The sequence below is a fragment of the Kogia breviceps genome, chromosome 5 (assembly GCF_026419965.1).
Source record: "Kogia breviceps isolate mKogBre1 chromosome 5, mKogBre1 haplotype 1, whole genome shotgun sequence".
Lineage (NCBI taxonomy): Eukaryota > Metazoa > Chordata > Mammalia > Artiodactyla > Physeteridae > Kogia > Kogia breviceps.
In genome coordinates this window covers 131,219,121-131,242,760 of record NC_081314.1, presented here as the reverse complement: position 1 = coordinate 131,242,760, position 23,640 = coordinate 131,219,121, and the positions used below count along the sequence as shown (strand labels likewise).

The 23,640-nt window shown below is 41.6% G+C and overlaps 2 protein-coding genes across 9 annotated transcripts in view; one reads left to right on the top strand and one right to left on the bottom strand.

The window, feature by feature from the left end:
* Positions 1-9,487, top strand: part of APP (amyloid beta precursor protein) — a 283,850-nt gene extending 274,363 nt beyond the window's left edge. For all 8 annotated transcript variants that reach the window (XM_059065310.2, XM_059065309.2, XM_067034957.1 and 5 more), the window contains one exon: positions 8,253-9,487. In XM_059065310.2, the coding sequence (XP_058921293.1) occupies positions 8,253-8,354 (102 nt within the window). In that variant the 3' untranslated portion in view covers positions 8,355-9,487. The remainder of the gene's footprint in view (positions 1-8,252) is intronic.
* The window catches only part of JAM2 (junctional adhesion molecule 2), a 283,683-nt gene that overhangs the window by 54,875 nt on the left and 205,168 nt on the right, over positions 1-23,640 (bottom strand). The window lies entirely within an intron of this gene.

Sequence of the window (23,640 nt, the reverse complement as noted above, 5' to 3'; positions counted from 1 at the left end):
CAGCTATTTTCTTGCTTCTGGTTTTTATTCATTCCAACTTATAACTACTGTGATCAAGACATTGGAGAAATATGCTGCTATCTCAACTTCTCATAATTTGTATTAAAATATCAAAATAATACTAATGGTAATGTCTGGCTTACGGATATGGTGATTACAGACATTTAAAAGAAAAAATAACAGCAGAAGTTACAAATGAAAAAGGAAGTGAAAGGCTGCTTTTAAAAAAAAAATTAGGCACATTTATTCCTGGATTTTTTCATCTTAAATAATTTGATTTCTAACTCAAGCCAGGTAATAGTAAATAATTTTCAGTAAAGAGTCTTACCTTTAAAGTTTCACAGAAAATCACATTGTACCAGAAGGCTGAGTGAAATATATAAGGTTGTTCAAGACCTTTAACCTGTCACCCTGCATACCCACCTGAAATATCTTAGTTTCAAGGTGTTAGTGCAGTGGCACTGGAGGTGGAGAGAAGACCCACAAAGTGACAATTACATTTACTTGAGACTGTCCAGACACCCCAACCTGTGAGAAACAGGAGTATGTACAACACAGAGGTAGCGAGTTACACCAACAAAATAGAGTAAGCTGCGGGATTCAAATATGATGCCTTAAACAAACCCCTGATACAAAATATTTTAAAATAAAATTAAATGTGCAAATAAGTTCTTTATATGCATTTAAAATGCAGGGTTTAGTGGAGGAACCTCACAGTATATGTATTTTTTAGGAAACCGTTAGACAAAGTGAATTAATACATCTTGAGAAGTTTAGAATTTTTAGAGCTGAAAGCGATCTCAATGATCAGTTAATTGATCTTCTCATTTTCTAGATGAGAAAACAGACCCAGACAGAAGACATGTCCTTTCGATGTCAAATCCCGTAGAGCCAAGTTCACAGTACAGATTTCCCCACATCCTGTCCATTGCTTTTTCCATCAGAGCAAAGTTCAGATATTTCCAGTGAGCTAAACTTCTCACTAACCCCAAGGAAATGTGCTCCAAACCTTTCTTGATTATAGGAGGGTAGGAACAGTTTAAATAAATTAAGTCTGTGGCAAAGCCAGAAACCTCATTTAGTTCAGCGCTTGGAACATCCAGGCTCCTCGTTTACGGGAGCTGCTGATGGAAACTGGTTTTGAGTCGTGTTTTCCATGTCCATCCTGGTGTGGATGTGCTAAAGAACAGTGAAATGAATGAATCCAGGAAACAGGCAAGATGGATGAGAACTGAATGATTGACAGATAGGAGGGTGAGCACATAAATAAGCGATGAAAACGTCATGAAGTGGGGGGCGTTGCTCTTCATAATAGTATTTCTGAGCTGCTGTCCTTTGTTACAGTATAAGATGTATTATTCGTTGTGTTATTAGCATCAGTAATCTCATTTCTACTCAAAACAATTTTTTTTTCTTTTTTCATTTTAATTCCATGTTTGAGCAAAAAAAAAACACAAAGTTTTCATACTTGAATAATTCAGAAGCCTGTTTTAATTTTTTTAATATAATCATACATTTTAATGGCCTTGAACTGATGAATCTACCCAAAAGGTGGCTTCCTTTTTATCAAAGTGCCTGTCTTTGGTGCCAAAGGACAAAGAGCCTATATTGGTTTGCTCAGGCTGCCATAGCAAAGCCACAGACTGGGTGGTTTAAACAACAGAAATGTATTTCCTCACAATTCCTGAGGCCTCTCTCCTGGGCTCATAGGTGGCCTCCCTGTGCCTTTACATCATCTTCCCCTGTGCAGGCCTGTGTCCTAATCTCCTCTTCTTGTAAGGACACTAGTATTAACTGCATAAGGTCCACACTAATGACCTCATTTAACCTTAATTTCATCTTTAAAGACCCTCCAAATACAGTTGTATTATGAGGTGTTAAGGATTAGGTTTTTAGCATCGGAATTTGGGGAGGACACAGTTCCGCCCATAACAGAGGCCAGTGGTGCTGGGCAGTAAAACAAGGCATCTCAGGGGCTCTTTGCCATGATTGCCATGATTATGCATGAGACTTACCAGGTACTGATTTCAAAGGACACATTCCCCAGGTCCCACCCCAGACCTAGGAAAACAGAATTTCTAAATAAGAGGCTGGAAATCTGAGTGTAGAAAATGTTCACAGCTGAATCAGACATGCAGTCAGTTTTGAGAATCACTGATGTATATATAGTGTTACCACTCCTGCCTCTTTGTTGTCTAAGCAAACCTTAGGGAGTAGAAAATGGTATCTCCTTGTCTCCAAGCTCACTAGTCTCTCACCAGTCGCCTTTTAAGCCTTCATACAGCTGCCTAGGTTAAATGTTTCTTTTGGTTAGTTAGCAAGAAAAGTCTCCTTGGTTTTGGAATATTAGAACAGTTGATGCTTTAACATGAGTTCTGAAAAAAAATAAATTAATTTTTAAACCAGAAGGCATCCTTGCAGGGAGGTCAGTCGATCAGCCCTTCTCTTGGTAGTTATTTTGTTAGCTACTTGAGAGCAACTAGGAATCTCTAGAGTGACAGCCCCACCTCCTTTTGTGTTTCTTTTCTTCATTTCCTCTCACTTCCTTCTTCCTTAAAGTAACAATGTTGTCAAGAGCCAGGAAACCATCCCTTTTTGCCTGGAAAGGCCTTCCTTTCTCTCCATTCCTTAGGTAACCCTTCCTCAGGCTCCATATTGAGCCAGTGTTCAACACAGAGCTTGAGGACCTTCAGGCTAACTTATCTAAGGGGCTCGTCACCATCCCTGCCCTCAAGAAGGTGATAGTCTAGCTGTGGTGGTTGAACTTGGACACAGAGAGCTGCAACCCAGCCTAGACACCTGGGGCGCCTCACGTGGTCTGGGAGATGCAGGGTGCGGGGGTGTTTCAACATGATTGCTCTCAGAATCTGTGCCGAATGCAGTGATACTCCACACACATTTCTCTGCCTGTCTTAGCAGGCCGTGACCCTCAAGGACTTGGAAATAAGTTTATTGCCAGCTCTGGTTAACCTATTTCATTAATGAGTAACCTTATTTCACTAAGAACAGAAATGAGTAAATGGGTATTCCCAGATGGATGGGTCTAAGTCTGTCAGAACAGAATACAGTCACACTTCACGCCATCCGTGCATGAAGGAGAAATCACGACAAAAGCCTTAGTGTCCAGGAAATCACTCCTTCTTAGGGGAAAAGATCCCTGCAGAAGATCACAGAGGTGTGGAAGTGAAAGCAAGCCCAGTACTTTTATTAATAGAATCGTTACCTGGTGAAAATGAGCAGTTGCTAGTTTTCGTTTTGAAAAACTAAGCAATAAATATTGATTTAATGACTTGCTTAGTCATAAGGCCAGAGATTCAGTCTGTAAGTCATTAGCCACGGTTTCCCAAGGAGATGACAGTGCTTCGTTTGTGCTTCAAGCAGTGACAAGATAGCCTTCTGTTATCCTGTTTCCCAAATGTGTGCACCATCTCTGGTGGCTGGGTATCCCAACGCCTGCTGAATTACCCACTTTCGTCCTGCTGTAATCAGGTTCTGCAAAGCCCGTTGACCCCGGGTTTTGTTTAGTAGCAGACAGGCCTTTTCTACACTGATGTCAGTTGACACTGAATATTTTAAAATATATATTGGACCAGTATGTCCACTACTCCTCATCTTTAATAAGAAGGGGGGGCACAAATTCTCTTTATTGAAGGACATTAAAAAATCTGATAACTAGAACACCAGAAGTCTCCCATCCCCGCCCCCGAGAGTTGATCACTTAGCTTTTTATGGAGATATGGCATATGACTCTTTCTAATGAATGTGCTATCAGATTGGTGACATTATAAAAATAGATCCTTATGGGTCCTTTCTTCCTGGCAAAGAGTCGGTTTTTAGTGGAGGCGCCTAGGAGCCGCTATAGCAGTCAGACAGATTGGTCAGGTTAAATTGGAAGCAGTGGTAAGAAAAAGTGAAGGTGGACTCAAAATCTTCAGGTGGCGGGAAGTGAAAGCAGGAGGGGAAATTGGAAGGTCAAAGAACATCCTCAGCATAGCGGGAGAGTTCCAGGGCAGGCCTGAAGAATTACTCGATGTAGGCACTAAATACAACTGAGCTACTTATAAAGAGATGGAAATATAATTAAGAAAATGAACATGTATACTGTAGAGTAGAAAACCAATACTGCAAGGTTACTAGAAGGGATAAACCATTAGCTTGAAAACGTCATTGCTGTTCTCTTTGCTTGTACTTTTCCTTCCCATGATCCTGATGTTTTTGATGTTCTTACACTCTCCAGTTATTCTGCATGTTTAGTTTATCTTATTCTCCATTCTTTGTCCACCTAGATGACCTGAAATGGAAAGCCTTACGGGCCGGGATTCTGTTGTTGAGCCATGCATAAAGGGACACACATCCTGCTGATCACTATACATAATAAAATTAAAATACAGTGTCCACTGGCCCTCCTCCAAGCTTAAAGTACCTACGCGAGAAACGGGATGGCGGGGGTATCTAGAAATGAAGGAGAAACCCAAATAGATTGTATGTCTACAGTCTAGTGGTTGAGCTATAAATTCTTCTGGATATAGTGAAGGAATAAATAGCTCCAAAGAGTCAAGTTCAGGGAGAAAGGGGTAGGAAGAGGGCATTAGCCAAACAGTAGTCAAAAGTTCTACTCAAGGTCATATTAGGACCAGATGAATCAGGCTCTTTGGGCTCAGTTCTTCGTGTGTGTCAGCAGCAGTGACCCGTGGAAGTCCAAGCTGGGGTGCAGCGCAGGGGCCCCGGGGTCTGTAACAAAGATGAAGACTTCAGATCGGTCACTGCTCCCATCAAGTCCAGAAAGTCCAGAGAGGGAACGCTCAGAGGTGCTGCGCCGGGTGGGTTTTCATCTCAGCAAGTGACACATGTTCCTGCCCCGAGGAGCAGATTGGGGTTCTGTCCCCCACTCCATTGTTCTGTGGTTTCTTCCAGAATAAGCACCACTGGCTACATCTTCCCCCAGCTCCATTTGAAGGGAAATAGTAAGTAACAGATGGCTGAGCCTTGCCAGGGAGGAAGGCTCCCCCTTACCTGCTGTCCTTCCTTCAGTGGTTGGTTTATCCATGGACATGAGTCCTGTGTTTCACTTTTAGCTCTCGAGGGGTTGGGAATAAAAAGATGCAGTCCACACTCCTTGGGTGCCATGTTGGAAAGGCAGTCCCTTCTGCTGTAGCTCCTGAGCCCTCTGAGGCCTGAGGGCCAAGCCGCCCCGCTGCAGGACTGGCCGAACAGCTGCCCTCCTAGCGGCAAAGGGTCCTGAGGATTGGCAAGTAGAAAAGAGGCCAAGAAAAGACAGGAAAGTTAGCTGCCTGACTTGCATACGGCCTCTGAGCCTGGCATTTACTGGCAGGGCTCTCTTAAAGAGTTGGGCTTTGGCCTTTGAAGAGAAGATCCACTATTAAGTTGCCAGGTGTTCCCCCGCCCTTGATGAATGCAGCTAGTATGAGGGTTGGTGTGGCTCCAGGGGGAGATACAAGTTTAATACTCCAACAATCAAGCAGCGCTGTTTTCTTCTACACTCAGAAACATAGCAGCTTTGTGCTTGATCTCCTCGGCAAGATTTTTTTTTTAATCTCCACATTCTCTGAAATCTCAGTTAAGAGGTGGCACGGCACGAAAAAGAAGCCCAAGTTCGAATGTCATAGGGCTGCAGACAGGCTGTTTCTTGCAAGCAGATTTGGAGAATGAATGAAATCTCTTGTTATTGGTGCTGACCTTTAATGATGGCGTTTTAACTCACAAGTCGGCGGCTAATGACACAGTTGCCGATTAAAGCAAGGTGACCTCACGTGTTGACAACAGAGCAGATCAAAGGAGGAGAAAGGGATGAGAAAACACCAGTGATTATTCCCCCAGGGCCAGCGATGGTGAGCATCCATTTGAGCTGTGTCCTCTGAGGGGAATTTTACGTCTTTTTATTCCAGCTGCCTTGAGATTAGCCAAGGTGATGATTCCAACTCATGACCAGACTGAAAGGCGTCAATTGGTCCATGAGGTGGAGTCACACAAAGCAACCTTGGGGGGCTTCCCTGGTGGCGCAGTGGTTGGGAGCCCGCCTGCCGATGCAGGGGACGCGGGTTCGTGCCCCGGTCCGGGAGGATCCCACGTGCCGCGGAGCGGCTGGGCCCGTGAGCCATGGCCGCTGAGCCTGCGCATCCGGAGCCTGTGCTCTGCAGCGGGAGAGGCCACAACAGTGAGAGGCCCGCATACCGCAAAAAAAAAAAAAAAAGCAACCTTGGGGGAACCAGATTACTCCAGTTTTATTGGGATATATTGACATATAACACTGTATTAGTTTTAAGTTTGCAGCATGATAATTTGATAGAGGTATATATTGTGAAATGATTACCAAAATAAGTTAACAACTATCACTTCACATAATTACAATTTTTTTCTTATTATGAGAACTTTGAAGATCTGTTCTCTTAACGACTTTCAAATATACAATGCAGCATTGTTGACTATAGTTACCATGCTCTACATAACATCCCCAGAACTTATGACTGGAAATTTGTGTCTTTCGACCATCTTCACCCATTTCAGCAACTCTGCAACCACCAGTCTTCTCACTGTATCTATGATTTGGGTTTTTTTTAGATTCCACGTATAAGTGAACTCCTATATTATTTGTCTTTTTCTCTGTCTGACTTATTTTGCTTAGCATAATGCCCTCAAGTTTCATCCATGTTGCCACAAACTGCAGGATTTCCTTCTTTATTATGGCTGAATAATATTCTGTCATGTGTGTACCACATTTTCTTTATCCATTCATCCATTAATGGGCACGTAGGTTGTGTCCATGTCTTGGCTATTGTAAATAATACTGCACTGAACATTGGGGTGCAGGTATCTTTGCAAGATAGTGATATCATTTCCTTTGGATACATACTCAGAAGTGGAATTGCTGGGTCATATGGTAGTTCTATGTTTGGTTTACTGAGGAGCCTCCATACTATGTTCCATAGTGACTGCACCATGCTTTCAGTCTAAATTATTCATTAGCCGGTGTGGTTTAGGCATTGTGTATCAATTGCCCTCCATCCCCTAGACCTAGTGTCCTAGCACCAACACACCCACTCTCTGGTGTTTATCCTTTGTCGGGTTAAGGGGGAAAAGCTGCTTCAGGAGCTAGATGTCACTTTGCAGCACTGGACCGTGGAGAACAGGCCTGTGGCATTCTCCTGGAAATGATGAAGGGAGCCCGATCTCATCATGTACAGAATAGAAAACATCCCTCTGAAGGAAAAACCAACTTCTGGACAGCACATCTTACCCTTTCCTGTGGACGACATGCTTCTTCACTCTGATTAAATTTGTGTTGATTTTCTCCATCTTTCAGCGGTTTTACAGAAGTTTTAAAGCAATCATAACAAAACTAAGCTTTCATTTATTCAGCAAAGAGTTAAGTATTTGCTTCCTCTCTTCTGTGGACTATTTGAGGTACAGCAAATATACTAGAAACCTAAACATCCCCCCACACACCCCAACACACACCTGGCCCAGCCTGCAGAGAGTAAGTAAGTGTAGCTCTGGCCTAACAGTGACACTGAGGAGAGGAACACAAGTTTACAGCTGCTGGCCTGATCTTGGAGGGGAACCACCATATCACAGAGGGAATCCCTGTAAACCTTCGGATGACATACTTTTAGAATCTTACTGCTAGGTTAAAAAATAATAATAATCTGCAACAGCATGTTCTTTCTGTGTTTTTTAATATCTTTTGATATACCTATATCATTATTTTAATTAAAAGAGTCTTTCTTTAACATCTTAAATTTAGTGAACACAGAGACAAACTAAAACGAGCTCGGGGAGCTATTCAGCCAGTCTTCCTTTCTACTTTCCTGAATCTCTCTCCGTAATACTGTTGGCTTTTTTTTCTAGCTTAACACCACACTTTTCAAGTAAGGGAGTCTTTCCTGGAAGCCTTTTGTCTTTTTTCGAGCCAACAGGGGAAGGAAAAAATATTTATTGCCCTAGATGTATCCAATTACTCTTCAGCTGGGGAAGCAACCAATGAGCGCTTCGCAAGCCAAGCCGGCAGATCAAGGTTTTAAGCGCCACCTAGTGGTAGGTGGAGCATCTGCATAACTGGTGGGCACAGGCGTTCTGCTCTATGTCAAAGTGGAGAAGAAAGAGGGAAAATTGTGGGTGTTCTGCAATCTTGGCAAGAGGGGAGTACAGTGCACCTTATCTTTTTACTGCTTCTCCTTGTGCACTCTTAAAAGATTGCTTTTCTTAACGCATTTGTCCTCGTTCTTGCTTTGCAGGTTGACGCTGCTGTGACCCCGGAGGAGCGCCACCTCTCCAAGATGCAGCAGAACGGCTACGAAAACCCAACTTACAAGTTCTTTGAGCAGATGCAGAACTAGAGCACCGCCGCAGCAGCCTCTGAAGTTGGACAGCAAAACCATTGCTTCGCAACCCATCGGTGTTCATTTAGAGAATAATGTGCAGAGAAACAAACCCTTCTGTTTTATTATTTACTCATTATCGCCTTTCGACAGCTGTGCTGTAACACAAGTAGATGCCTGAACTTGAATTAATATACAGATCAGTAATGTATTCTCTCTCTTCACATTTCGGTCTCTCCACTACATTATTAATGGGTTTTGTGTACTGTAAAGAATTTAGCTGTATCTAACTAGTGCATGAATAGATACCCTCCTGATTATTTATCACATAGCCCCTTAGCCAGTTGTATATTATTCTTGTGGTTTGTGACCCAATTAAGTCCTACTTTGAAATATGCTTTAAGAATCGATGGGGGATGCTTCATGTGAACGTGGGAGTTTAGCTGCTTCTCTTGCCTAAGTATTCTTTTCCTGATCACTATGCATTTTAAAAGTTAAACATTTTTATGTATTCCAAATGAGTGAGAGGATTTTTTTTTCCACAATGGCATTTTATTGTACAGATTGCTGCTTCTGCTATATTTGTGATATAGGAATTATGAGGATACACGTTTATTTCTTTGTGCCTGTTTTATGTGCACACGTTAGGCATTGAGAATTGAAACTTTTTTTGTCCACGTATCTTCGGATCTTTGATAAATAAAAGAATCCCTGTTCATTGTAAGCACTTTTACAGGTGGGGGAGGGTGGGATGGGATTGCTCTGCTGGTCTCCAATTACCAAGAATTCTCCCCAAAAATTTTCTGCAGGATGATTGTACAGAATCATTGCTTATGACCATGATAGCTTTCTACACTGTATTACATAAATAAATTAAATAAAATGACGCTGGGCGAGAGTTTTCTTTGAAGGATGACTCTGGATGTTAAATAGTCAAAGTAATTTGGGGCGGGGAAGAAGAGGTAGATTCAGTTTCTTTCACCCAGTCTGAAACACTTTACTTAGGATACCAAAAAAAAAGAAAAAAAGAAAGTGGAAGGGACAAAATCAAATCAGGGAATGCGGAAGGCAAGCCTGGACAAACCCTTTGAGATTTGTCTTCAATTTGTATAAAACGGTGTTTTCATGTAAATAAATACATTATTGGAGGAGCGCCATTGTGCTGGTGTGAATGATTCCGTGGCAACAACCTTCTGATCCTTGAGTCATCGGAAGACCGCTAAGAACATTCTAATGCTGGGCATCCACACCTGTGGTGTCTTAGCTGTAAGTCTGAGCAGGAAATCGGGGCCAACAGCCAATTCCCAGGGCTAGTGAACTACTTCATAGACCTAATTCAGTTTTTACTTGGTCCAAACTATTTTGCTGCCATATCTTCGTCCTCACGTTTGCCCCTGTCTTGGTCCATTCAGGCTACTGTACTAAAATTATAAGCTACTGGGTGGCTACTGGGTTGCTCACAGTTCTGGAGGCTGGATGTCTGAGATCCGGGTGCCAGCGTGGTCAGGTGAGGGCCCTCTTCCAGGTCGTAGACTTCTTGTGTCCTCACGTGGAAGGGGCTAGGGCCTCTCTGGAGCCTCCTTTACAAGGGCACATATCCCATTCGTGAGGACTCCACCGTCCTGACCTAATCACCTCCCAAAGGCCCGACCTCCTAATGCCGTCGCGTTGGACGTTAGGACTTCAATGTGAAGTTTGGGGGAAACACAAACATACAGATTGTAACAGTCCCTAATAAGACATGAAGAGAAAAGTTCTAGGGAAATAAACGAAGACCAGCTGACAGCTATCGATAAAGCAGGATTTCTCAACCGTGGCACTTTTGATATTTTGTAGGGAGTAATTCCTTGTTTTGAACATTGTAAGATGGTCAGCAGCGTTCCTGGTCTCCACCCACTTCATATGCCACTAGTGCTTCACGGTTAATGATCATCAAAAATGTCTCCAGACATTGCCAGATGTCATCCCCATTTGAGAACCTCTGCTCTATATCTATTTGAAAACAATGTCATGTGCACTGTACATGATTTTTAATTGGACGAGCCTGGGCAACCTGTATTCCAAAGGTCTAAGAACACGGTTGACCCTGGTGTTTTTGCTGTGCTGTGCTTGATAATGGGAACATGAGAAGCAGCCAGCAGGTTTTAGCCTTACATAGCAACCTTTTAAACACTAAGCACAGAAAATTAATCAAAATTCTTTCAGCATGTCACTATGCAGTATGAACGGACTCAATGAAAACTCATCTGACTGTGTCTTATTTTGAGGAGAACAAAATACTCAGCTCCCTCTTGCTGTTCAGGGCAATTAGACATGACTGCTATTTGAAGACGCTTAACTTGACAGTTTACATGTATACGCAACAGTTCCATTTTGCCTGACCCAGAGAGAGGTAGCTAATGGGGGGGAATTTGTCCTAATATAACAGCAATGAAATGACAGTAATGAAATGAAACCAAACCTTCTCAAACATATACGATGTTACTCCCAAGCCAGCCTTTAATGCCAATAGCTGCAACCTTTAGCTTTGATCGTTTTGGAGCTAATGAAAAGAAATTAAGTATATATATGTGTGTGTATGTATACACACAATTATGTATACATATACTGTATATAATTATGGAGGAAAAGAATAATACCTTATAATCTTATCTCAAATTAAGGTATAATGAGAGATTTCTCCAGATGGTCCGGGGATTAATCAATAGATAATTTACACAAAACTAAAGTGTTACAAAATAAAATTGTCATAGTAGTTGCCCAGGCAAAATTTCAATGATTTTGAGGGAGTTTGGCCTGGCAGGCCTGATGGACAAAGAATGGCATCCCAATATAGTTTGGGGTTTTTTTTTGGTTTTTGGTTTTTTTATTATTTATTTATTTATTTTCTTTAGAATAACGGGGTCTTCGTTGAGGCGTGTGGGATCTTTTCATTGAGGTGAGCAGGCTTCTCTCTGGTTGCGGCGTGCGGGTTTTGTCTCTCTCGTTGAGGCGCACGGGTTCAGTAGTTGTGGCGCGCAGGCTCAGTTGCCCCACGGCATGTGGGATCTTAGTTCCCCAACCAGGGCTCAAACCCGAGTCCTGCATTGGAAGACAGATTCTCTACCACTGGACCGCCAGGGAAATCCCTCAATATAATTTTAATTCATATGTATTTATTATGAGTGAAATTGGAAATTCTTTCATATGTTCAATGGCCATTTAATAACTCTGAATTTTCTGTTTATCTCTTTTGTTTTGGGCTTAAAGTCTACTTGGATATCAGGATCGCAACCCCTGCTGTCTTACTGTTTCCATTTGCCCAGTAAACCTTTGCCCAAGCTTTTATTTTTAGGTTTTTCAATTGCTGTGCTTTAAGTGTGTGTCTTGTATACAGCACAGGGTTGGGTTTTTGCTATGTGAGCCAGTTTGAAAATCTTTTAAGACACAAGTTAGGCCCATTCAGTTTTATGTTATGCCTGCTACGGTTGCTCTCAATTCTTTCATATCTCCTATAGTTACTGAGTGTATTATATTTACTTCTATGAGGGAAGGACTCTTGGTCTGTCGGGGGAGGGGAGTTATAGGAAGCTTTGTATTTTTTTTTTTTTTTTTTTCTGGTACGCGGGCCTCTCACTGCCGTGGCCTCTCCCGTTGCGGAGCACAGGCTCGGGACGGGCAGGCTCAGCGGCCACGGCTCACGGGCCCTGCCGCTCCGCGGCACGTGGGATCTTCCCGGACCGGGGCACGAACCCGCGTCCCCTGCATCGGCAGGCGGACTCTCAACCACTGCGCCACCAGGGAAGCCCGAAGCTTTGTATTTTTATTCTAGTAGTTACTGTTACATTAATATTTTTTCCAATGCTCTTAATCCCTTTTTTCTTAACCTTTCACTACCTGTCTTTTCTAAATGACATTCTTTGCCTCCCACTTATCTATACAACAATCAGTGGTCTTACTCTCCTTTCCCCTTTTTCTCTCTCTCCTCCCATTTTTTTGGTTGTGTTTGTTCTACTTTATCGGTACATAAGCGTTGACATGTTTTTTTTTTTTTAACTTTTATTACCAAGCTTCACTTCCTATATATCCTACTTGATGCTTTTCAACTGTTTCCCACCCTGTTTTAAATTTATTTATTTATGGCTGTGTTGGGTCTTCGTTTCTGTGTGAAGGCTTTCTCCAGTTGTGGCAAGCGGGGACCACTCTTCATTCCAGTGCGCGGGCCTCTCACTATCGAGTCAGACGCGCAGGCTCAGTAATTGTGGCTCATGGGCCCAGTTGCTCTGTGGCATGTGGGATCTTCCCAGACCAGGGCTCGAACCAGTGTCCCCTGCATTAGCAGGCAGACTCCAAACCACTGCGCCACCAGGGAAGCCCTTGACATGTTATTATTTTCAGCCCATGACCTCCACCCCCCATTTTAGTCTTAGCCCTGCGGTTGAGTATGTGGGATCTCTCCATCAGTCTTTTATTACCAGACATCTTTAGGTCGGACGGAGCTCACCCTCCAGTCAGTCAGTTCCTCAGCAGGAGCACATGGGAACAGCGTCCTGGAGTTCTAGCAGGTTCAAAACCGATTTTCTAGGACCTTGAAATTTGATGTGCAGCTTGTTTATCCTTAAGTTTCTTGAGAATGCTGCACCACTGTTTCCTTGCTTTGTATGTTATTTTTAGAAATCTGAGGCCAAATTAAGATCATGCATTTTGCATGATCACTCCCTTCCCTACAGTGACTACACAAGTCAGGAAAGATCATAAAAATCACTGTTTTGGTTGCTGGTGGCTCTGCCTTCGGGTTTCTCTCCTATACACTCTCTCTGAGTAATCTCAGCCACCTGGAAAATATTGGTAATAACTCACGTGCAAAGCAATAGCTTAAACCTAGACCCCTTCCCTGAGTCCCAAGCCCAGATTCCTATTTTTGGTTTTTTGTTTTGTTTTGTTTTGTTTTGTTTTGTTTTGTGGTATGCGGGCCTCTCACTGTTGTGGCGTCTCCCGTTGCGGAGCACAGGCTCCGGACGCACAGGCTCAGCGGCCATGGCTCACGGGCTTAGTTGCTCCGCGGCATGTGGGATCTTCCCGGACCAGGGCACGAACCCGCGTCCCCTGCATCGGCAGGCGGATTCTCAACCACTGCGCCACCAGGGAAGCCCCCTATTTTTGGTTTTGATAACATGCATTGTGATTATAAACACAAGGCATGTGAATTGCAGAAAATACAGAATATAGGAAGGAGAAGGATTCACTCATAATCCCACCATCCAGAGGCAAGTATTGTTAATACCTTTGCATATTTGCTTTTAGCAATTTTAAATCACATGCATTTACCTCATTTGCCATTTTTTTGTCACAGCTTATAGCCCATATCCTATTTTTTCCTGCCTTAATTAATATGTGCATGTTTTCATGTCATTTTAAAACCCTTAAAATAACCATTATAGGGCTTCCCTGGTGGCGCAGTGGTTGAGAGTCCACCTGCAGATGCAGGGGACACGGGTTCGTGCCCTGGTCCAGGAGGATCCCACATGCCACGGAGCGGCTGGGCCCATGAGCTATGACTGCTGAGCCTGTGCGTCTGGAGCCTGTGCTCCGCAACGCGAGAGGCCACAGCAGTGAAAGGCCCGCGTACTGTTAAGTGAAAAAAAAAAAAAAAAAAAAAAAAAAATCAACCATTATAATGACTGCATAAAGATATTTAATTCTTCTGGAAATTTTTAACTATTCTAAATAATGTTTGAACCAATATATTTGACCACAGGTCAATGTTTTACTTAGTTTTGGGGTTTTTAAAATAAAAACCAGATTAGCAACTGATTCAAGAATGCAGACTTGAGCCAGGCTCTGCCTTCGTTTCCTCATTTGTAAAATAAGATAATAGTACTTCATAGAGTGGTCGTGAAGATTCAACTTGAAAATAAATGTAAAGTGTTTAGAACATTGTCTGGTATATTGTAAATGGATATAAGTATTAGCTACTCAGGAGTGTCCAACGAGTAGAAGGGTATTTTTTTTAATTGAAGTATAGTTGGCTGATAATGTGTTAATTTCTGCTGTATAGCAAAGTGACTCAGTTATACCCATGTATACATTTCTTAAAATATTCTTTTCCATTATCGTTTATCCCAGGAGATTGGATATAGTTCCCTGTGCTATACAGTAGGACCTTGTTGTTTATCCATTCTAAATGTAATAGCTTGTATTTACTAACCCCAAACTCCCAGTCCATCCCTTCCCTCTCTCCCTCCCCATTTGAATGGTATTTTTAATTCGTATCTCTTTAGTCTAATACCAGATTGCTTTCCAAAAAAAAGGAAGTTCCACTCCCATCAGTAGAGTATGTGAATGCCCTCTCAAAATACCACAAGACTAAGGGACTTGGGTAATGTCATGTATCGCCAAGTTGAAATGAAAAAAGAGAGACTAATTTTGGCCACATCATACATACCATTTCCCTATTAGGCTGGTCACTCAGGGATAATTCTCTTGTAGAGAATTCTTGAAAAGTCCCTGAGGCCATTCTCTTATTCTCTGTCCCCTAACTCACAAGCATAAGGGCCCTATAGCAGTAAGATTTTCTGCATAGAGGAAAAATTGGAGCAGAAATCACTTATTAAATCCCTTGCTTTGATTATACATATTTACTTTGCAGAATACATTTGCAGATCAAATCAGAATATGACTCTCCACTGTGGTTATTTAAGCAACAAAAGCTGTTCTCCACCTCTTCCTGCCACCAGCACACAGCGTCTCATTTCTATCATCAATCAGGTTTTAATTTCCAAAGTAAATCACTTTAATTGTCAATACGTTTTCTTACTGACGGCCACAGCTGCTTCATTTGGGTCATTCATTCATGTAAAACAGTTATTGAGTGCCTACTGTATGCACTCAGACAATGCCAGAGATGGGGGATGCAATGCTTTAAAAGAAAATCAGTCCCACTCTTAAGTCTGCAACCATTACCACCCCAAACGATGGCTTGTATGCTAGCCATTTTTACTTGGCCACAGATCAGCAATTTGGGTAACGCCCAGTGGGAAGGCTTTGGTCTGCTCCACACAGCAACAGCTGGGCAGCTCAACTGAAGGCTGGAAGATCCATTTCCAAGATGACACAGTCACATGGCTGGTGAGCTCGTGCTGGCTCTCAGCTTGGAGCTGGGCTGGGAGACTCAGTTCCCCTCCACCGGTGCCTCTTCATACGGCCTGGGCTTCCTCATAGCATGGTGGCAGGGTTTCCAGGGTGAACGACCCAAATAGGAGGGCAGAAACTGTATTGCCTTTTATGCCCTAGTCTCTCAGAAGTTCCATGACATTGCGTCTGTCATTCCCAATTCATCAAGGCAGTCACAGGGCCTGCCCAGATCAAGGGGAGGGGACATAGATTCCATCTCTTGATAAGAAGCATATCAAAGAACATGCGGACATGTTTTAAAACCACTACATTAGAAAAAAAAATATTCTATTGGAATAAGTAGAGGTGACAGCCATTCCCCTTTCTTGATCTGCAGGGTGTAACTAACTAGCGACAAAAGACTGATTGGGGCAGAATAGGATGTGGCTTAATTCCCTCGGGTAGGGTGATTTCTTTTTATATTTTCCATTTTGGACCTGTCTGCTCAACTCCAGAATCCTTGCTGCTGTCTGGTCTCTCCATTTGAATATTTAGCAGACGTCTCACCCTTGATGCATGCAATGTCAAACTCCAGCTATCTTGCTCCTCATTTAGCATTTCCCGTCTCAACAAATGACAACTCCATTCTCCCAGTTGCTCAGGTCAAAAGCCACTGGTTAACGATTCATCTTATTTCCTTGTCTCCTTTAGGTCTTTGATTGAATGTTTTTGTCTGGATGATGTTGTACCTGCCCACGCCAGTTAAAACTACACTCCCTCCCTGCCCCAGCATTTCCTACACCCCTTCCCGCCACCATTTTTCTTCTTGGTACTGGCTCATACGTTTTACTCTTTTATTTGCTATTGCCCTTGTCTCATTCCGTTAGAAACTCCACAAAGGCGGGATTTTTTTTTTGTCCGTTTTGTTCACTGATGAATCCTTAGTGCCTAGAACAGGGTCTCACATGTGATGATTGTTCAATGAGTATTTATTTTTAAAATGCATTGGGCTTCCCTGGTGGCACAGTGGTTGGGAGTCCGCCTGCCGATGCAGGGGACGCAGGTTCGTGCCCCGGTCCGGGAAGATCCCACGTGCCGCAGAGAGGCTGGGCCTGTGAGCCATGGCCACTGAGCCTGCGCGTCCGGAGCCTGTGCTCCGCAATGGGAGAGGCCACAGTGGTGAGAGGCCCGCATAAAGCAAAAAAAAAAAAAAGCATGAATTTGAGTTGACACCCTTTGGCAACTAGCGAGGAGGAGAAATGAGAAGAAGGGGAAAAACTTACTCAAATATTATATAAAAACTAGAGAGAAACAGCAGAGCTGTATATCTTGTTTTGCTTTCTCAAGATCCGCTCGGAGACTAAATAGTTTTAAATATTATTCATAGTACGTTGGCTGGGTCTAAATAAAATGTCTATGCTTGTGTCCATTTCCTATGGTAGTTTCTTCCATGGCAGAATGGACTGGGAGGGCCTGGCAGAGAAAATAGGCTTCTCGTCATCTTATGTGTCAAAAAACGGGCTCCTAAATTGCTTCCGTCGTTTTTATTCATTTTTCCAAACCAGAGGGTTTTATCTCCGGCCAGCAATCTTTTCACATCAAGTGATAGAGCTCCAACAATAAGAAAAAGAAAGCAATTGTTTGATGAAAATTACACCTATTATTGAAGAATTTTACTTCAGCTTAGAAGTTACGATAAAAGCTTTGGTGAATTGCACCATGAAATACAGATATTTAATAGGAGAGATGAGAACGACAAACTCAGAGAAATAGAAACACCTTGGGGGGATCCAACCAAAGGCAATATTCAGTAGAGAACCTTTTTTTTTCTTCTGCTAAAATAATAACTTTGATGGAAGATATAAGACAAAAAAATTAGATAAGATTTGGTACAGTATAAGACACCAGCAGGATACAGTGCCAAATTAAGAACAGAAAAAAGGTCTTTAGAAGATAGCAGGTTCTAACATGTATATGTATAGCTGCTTCAATAGAATCTTTAATAAGCTTTAGGAATTGAGGAAGCAAAACTGTCTACAAGGAAATGGGCCAAAAAACATGAGTTACTGGAGGTCACACCTAGCCAATTTCAATGGAGATTTATAATCACATGTCTGGTCTCTCTTGGCTCATTTCAAACTTAGGTCATAAAAGGTCTGCATATATGGAAGGAGAATCTTCTTCAAGCCAAAAGATAATCCAGAAAACAGTGGACTCTCAGCAGAGACATCAGCACAATACTCTGTGAGCACCCCTTGACCGAGGCCAACGTGCGTGCAGGGCCTGGCCTTGGGACTCTTCTACGAGTCTCTAAAAATGTTTCCAGCTAAAGATTTTGCATCTTTACCTCCAAGAGAAGAGGAGTGCATTCCACTTGATTTTATGGCTGTCTTTAAAAAATAAAGGAAGAACAACAGAATTTTATATATGGCTATTATGCTTTTTTTTGTTTTGTTTTGTTAAATAAAACATCTGTGTTCTGTTACTTTTTTGATCTGGTTTCCTGGGTTTTTTGTTTTTTGGGTTTTTTACTTTTCTGCTTTTGCTTAGTTTTCTGATGTTAGAATTTTGTCTACTGTCTATTACAGGGTAAAGAAAAAAATTCCCTCGAGCTGTCTTTTGAGTGAGTGAGAGAATTCTCATTGTTTCTCCTAGGAAAACACAGGCTGCCAGGAAACAGATCACCTGCCAGAGGCATTACTCTACACAACTGCAAATGTTGGACCGCCAAGGCCAATTTCATCTTAAACCACAGCAAAATGGCATTAAATACATTATTTATCGTTTTCAAATTATGTCAGAAAAAGACCAACTTCAAGTTGCTAATAAGTTAAATAGTCATCTCTCAATAGGCCACACAGATAGGGACTGAGATAACTATCCTACCTGATCTTCATGCTGTGCAATTCCCTACCCCAATCCCAATATGATTTTGTTGAGCCAAAAGAATGAGGTTTTGTTCCTAGTTTTCACTATGATGTACCGCAGAGCATACGGTTGTTGAAAGGGCCAACGAGGCCAGCTTGGGACTAAAAATCACTAATGATGCTTTGCTAGAAGAACTTTTTAAAAAATTATCTGCTTCTAACCATTTTATTGTCTAAAAGGCAAAACCTCAAGAAAAAGTAAGTAAGGAAAGAAACTACATATCGTGGTGGGATTCTCCCCCACTTTTTTAAAGGAAGAACTTTGTTGTCTCACGTCGACTGAAAAATATTGCACAACATGAGAGCTGTGAGTTAAGTTGTATTGGGGGCAAAATGAGGACTCGAGCCCAGGAGACAGCATTTCTGATAGCTCTGAGAAACTGCTCTAGAGAGGTAGGGGGAAAGGTCAGGACACATGTGATTTTGGTGAAGGGGGAGTACATGCCATCAAGTACATATTTTTTGCAGAAGTTTCTGCTACTCTAGTAAAGGTCACTGCTAGTCAAGAGGAGCGGACATCACCATGAAGGATGTTAGTGCTTTTCTAGATATGAGGAGATGCAAGAATTGGGGTCATAAAATCTTTTCCTGAAAATATCTAACTCTCTGAAGACCTCTTCTGGCAGTTTTTCCCAGAGCACAGAATGCCTCATTTCTGCTCTTCACCTGAACTCCTTTCAGGGGGTGCTGAAGGTCAGGAGCTGCAGCAGCACATGATTTAATCCTTGTAGAGGTAGATGGCAAGTGCCAATGGCAAGTGCCAATTTGTAGGTGACACTCAGTTAAAGCTGCAGCTGCACCATGGGTCTCAGCTGCTGTGGGTCCCTGCCCTGCTGGGAGGTGCTTATCTTCTTGGTCTGGCCTTTCAGATGTCGCGACTGGAGTCTGTCATACAGAGTGAAGTAAGTCAGAAAGAGAAAAACAAATAACGTATGCTAACGCATATATATGGAATCTAAGAAAAAAAATGTCATGAAGAGCTTAGGGGTAGGACGGGAATAAAACACAGACCTACTAGAGCATGGACTTGAGGATATGGGGAGGGGGAAGGGTAAGCTGGGACAAAGTGAGAGAGTGGTAGTTTATATATGGACATATATACACTACCAAATGTAAACTAGATAGCTAGTGGGAAGCAGCCGCATAGCACAGGGAGATCAGCTCGATGCTTTGTGACCACCTAGAGGGGTGGGATAGGGAGGGTGGGAGGGAGGGAGATGCAAGAGGGAGGGTATATGGGAACATATGTATATGTATAACTGATTCACTTTGTTGTAAAGCAGAAACTAACACAACATTGTAAAGCAATTATACTCCAATAAAGATGTTAAAAAAATAAAAGACTGGAAGGGCTTGGTTCTCAGCAATTATCTAGAAAGTCAGAGGCAAAGCCACAGTGGCAGACGGCCTAACGCCCCGTGCCTTCCTAGGAGAAGCAATGAGAATTCTCTCATTCACTCAAAAGAGAGCTAGAGGGAATTTTTTCTTTACCCTGTAATAAACAGTAGACAAAACTCTAACATCAGAAAACTTTGAGGAAAAGAAAAAAAACCCCACAGAACAAAAAAGTAACAGAACACAGATGTTTTATTTTTTTAAAAAGAGCACAATAGCCATATATAAAAGAACCCAGAATTAAAGTCCAAAACAGTTCATCCCATTATGATGCAAACTGCTCTGACACCAGTAGTCTCATTGTATCTACATTTTATTAAACTAATTTCAATGCTATCACTGAGTCATCTGACCATTCATTTTTTATTGCTTATGCAAATGGATTTTTGTGGGTAGTGGATTAGTCGCATTTTAATGCCCAGCGGCAAAAGATGAAAATATTTCGATGACAGTAATGGATGGAAAAGCATCCTGCTGCTAGCTTCAGACACAGAACTACATGACTTTTTGTTTTAATGTATATTGCCTTTGCTGGTTTAATCCCTTTGACAATAACAGACCTCAGTTGCGCAGAGACTTTTCCCAAACAATCCAATGTCTCTTACATAATATTTTTCTCTGTTCCATCCCCTCAATCTTTCCTAAAATTCCCTAAAAATTACAGAGAAGTCTGGCAAGTGTATATGGTTCACCGCACATAAATCTATTTAACTTTCGTATATGAGTGAATTCACTTGAAGGAAAGAAAATAACACAGCACTGATCAAAATAATTCTTGGTTAAAAGTGGCAAAAGTTTGAGGGGAATAGAATGAAAATTCTGGGCTTATAGACCAGCCAAGGCTGGAGTATATCGTCTCTGGCTGCCCTGCAGGTAAGTCTCCCCACCTTAGTGTGATAAAATATTGGCTCTTACCCACAACCAGTATAATGTTTCCTGTAGTGGAAAGAAAGGAGAGCTTGGCAGGCACAATGGCCTCGGTAGATCTTGTCTTTTCTCTCCCTGTGGCGGAGTGGAGTCTTCAGAAAGCAAAGCAAATGCTGTAGACCTTCCAGAACTTAATGAAGTAATTATCCATTGTCAAGTACCAGCGCAGAGCCCTTTCAGATTAAATTCCGCTGGGCCAGAGGCTCAGACATCTCCTGCCACACAGAACCCAGCTATTTCTAATCATTTCACTGCCTGTGAGGGTCCAATGGTTATTTAAACAACCCGGACAACATACCGCAAAGGGTTTCTCTCTTTTTTTTTGCAGTGAGGAGGGAGCAGTATGGTAAGGTAAGTAGAGAGAGCTCAGGGACGCCATAAGTGACTCTTGTAAATAAATCTTTTCCACCCTGAATAGCAAACTGATCTATGAACTTTTCACCTTCGGCTTTTTCCTTCATTTCTTCAGTCAAGAAAATCTAGGCATTTGCTACCAACAAACCTCCGTAAGCAAGAAAGTTCAACACAAAACGTCTAATGGATTTTTCTTGTACTCCCCAGGGAAGAACGTCCCAGGAAGGATTTGTCTATTCTTGTGAAGAACAGGAAACCACTCCTGTGTTTGCCATTGATTTGGGAGACAGCAGGGATGTATGACACTGACCCCAAACCAACAGCTCCCTGTAAGATGCCACACCCATTTTACACACACACACACACACACACACACACACACACACACACAGAGCAAAACAAAGCTGGAGACATACACCGACAAGAACCCATGAGCTAGAAATGAGACCCTTCAAATGAATCTTCTCGGATTTTTTTATAAAGAAATATTTATATTTCTCTTTGCCTTCAGTATGAAATAGTCACCATATCTAAGCATTGTGAAAATCACTATAACAAACCAGAGGCTAGAGTTTGGAACCACCTTGAAATAAATGTCCAAGCTGAACATATTATCTCCATTATATAATGTAAGTTATAACGTATAATGTAATGTATACATATATATGTATATATAATGTACATGTAATGTATATATAATATACATATATACTCTCCATTATATATATATATATATATATATATGGGATTTTTTGATAAAGGAATGGTATTAACTAAAAAGGAGCTATACCTCTTATTAAGTAGAGCATATGCATGGGCCTGTGATAGATTTAGGTGATTAATATAAGCCCCCATGAGAAGATTTTGAGAGTTCTTAATACAGAAACAACAAGCCAAGATTCTGAGCTCCAGGCTAAAACAGTGGCATCTGACATCACAGAGGCCCGGGCTAATGAGAAGGTAGAATCCAGCTAAAAGAAGCACAGGGTTAGAGAATGAGTCTATTTGCCAGGACTGCCTATTATAAGTGTATCCCTCTCCAAAATTTGGTTTTACCTTTTCTGAGGTGGCAAAGTGGAAATCTAATGGGATGAGAAAGAAAAGAGTACCATCAGCTAGGATACGTTATTTCAAATTTGGAACAGCACTATATTCCTGATTTTTATAATTGTGCTATGATTACATGTAAGATGTTAGCATTAGGGGAAGCTGGATGAAGGGTATAGAGAGTGCTCTTTCTTATTTTTGCAGCTTTCTGTAAGCCTAAAATTATTTCAAGGTAAAAGATTTTTTAAAAAACAGTATTATATGGTACAGAATTTTTTAAAAGAAGTTAATAGGGGTGTATCAAAGTCCAGAGTCTTTATGAGCTGGTCTCTCTTTGGGATGATTATCATCATAAAAAACCTTGTGGCCACTATTTATAAAAAATTAAATACTCTCACGGGGATGCAATAGCTACTGCCAATGGAAACCTCAAAGTGTCCCAGTTTGAATCAATTTAAACTGAAATGACACAAAACATAAAGTAAGAAAGAAGCAGTTGATGGAGAACCACGAAATTTACCAGATAACCCAGAGGCTGAGAAAGAAAAGTTAGATTCACTGTTAAGCATGTATTTTATTTGCAGCCTGTAAGAGTAAATTAATTTGGCAAAAATGGAAGGAAATAGACATCTTTGGTCCCCTGTACTTTAGACAACTAAAAACAAGTTGCTCTCCATCTGGTTCTATTGATACAAGAATGAAATCACTAGCCACTGCAGTCGGCCTTCAACACACCCTGAAAGGAGTGCAGGGCGGAGCTCAGGAATCAAGCACTCTGTACTCTGGGGAAACTGGCAGAAGAGGTCTTCAGAGTGTTAGCTATTTCAAGAGAAAATTATATAAACCCCAATTCTTGCATCTTCCCATACTTAGAAAAGCACTAGAACCGTTAACGAAGATGTCTGTTCCTCATAACTAGCAGCAGTCTTCTAGAGGTGTGCTCGGTTGCATTACCCACTTCGCTAAAATCATATATACGGACCTGCCCCCCTTATCTCTTTGATACAGTTTCTCAGCACTGAGAGGCTGTCTCCAGGGCTATAGTCCTCAGTAAGACAATGAATAAACTTGACTCACAGCTTGTACGTTGTGCGTTTTTTTTTTTAAGTCCACACTTTTTACACGTTCTTTGTAATATGCTTCTTACCAGTTTGCTTACTTTTAACTACCCCTTCATTTCCCCTCAACACACCGATTTTGAACTTTCATTGAACTTTCATTAATGTTTACCATCTCTACAGCATGGCAATAACATTAAACAATTTGCATGGAGAACTTTAACATAAACTTTTTCATTTTCTATACTACTAATCTTTTATCATGTCTACTATCTTTTATCATTTGATTTTTTTTAAATAAAAAAATCAATAAATTGTATTTGTTAAGAAAACGAATACATTTTATTCTAAATACTCTTATACAGACATACCATATACCTTGGCATTCTCGATTATTCCCTAATTATTAAAATTTATAACTAACCCTAAATGCATGTTCTGTTGCCCAAAACTGTGGCACCAAAACTCATCTGGGAAGCAGAAAAGAAGTGGAGGCAGAGGTTG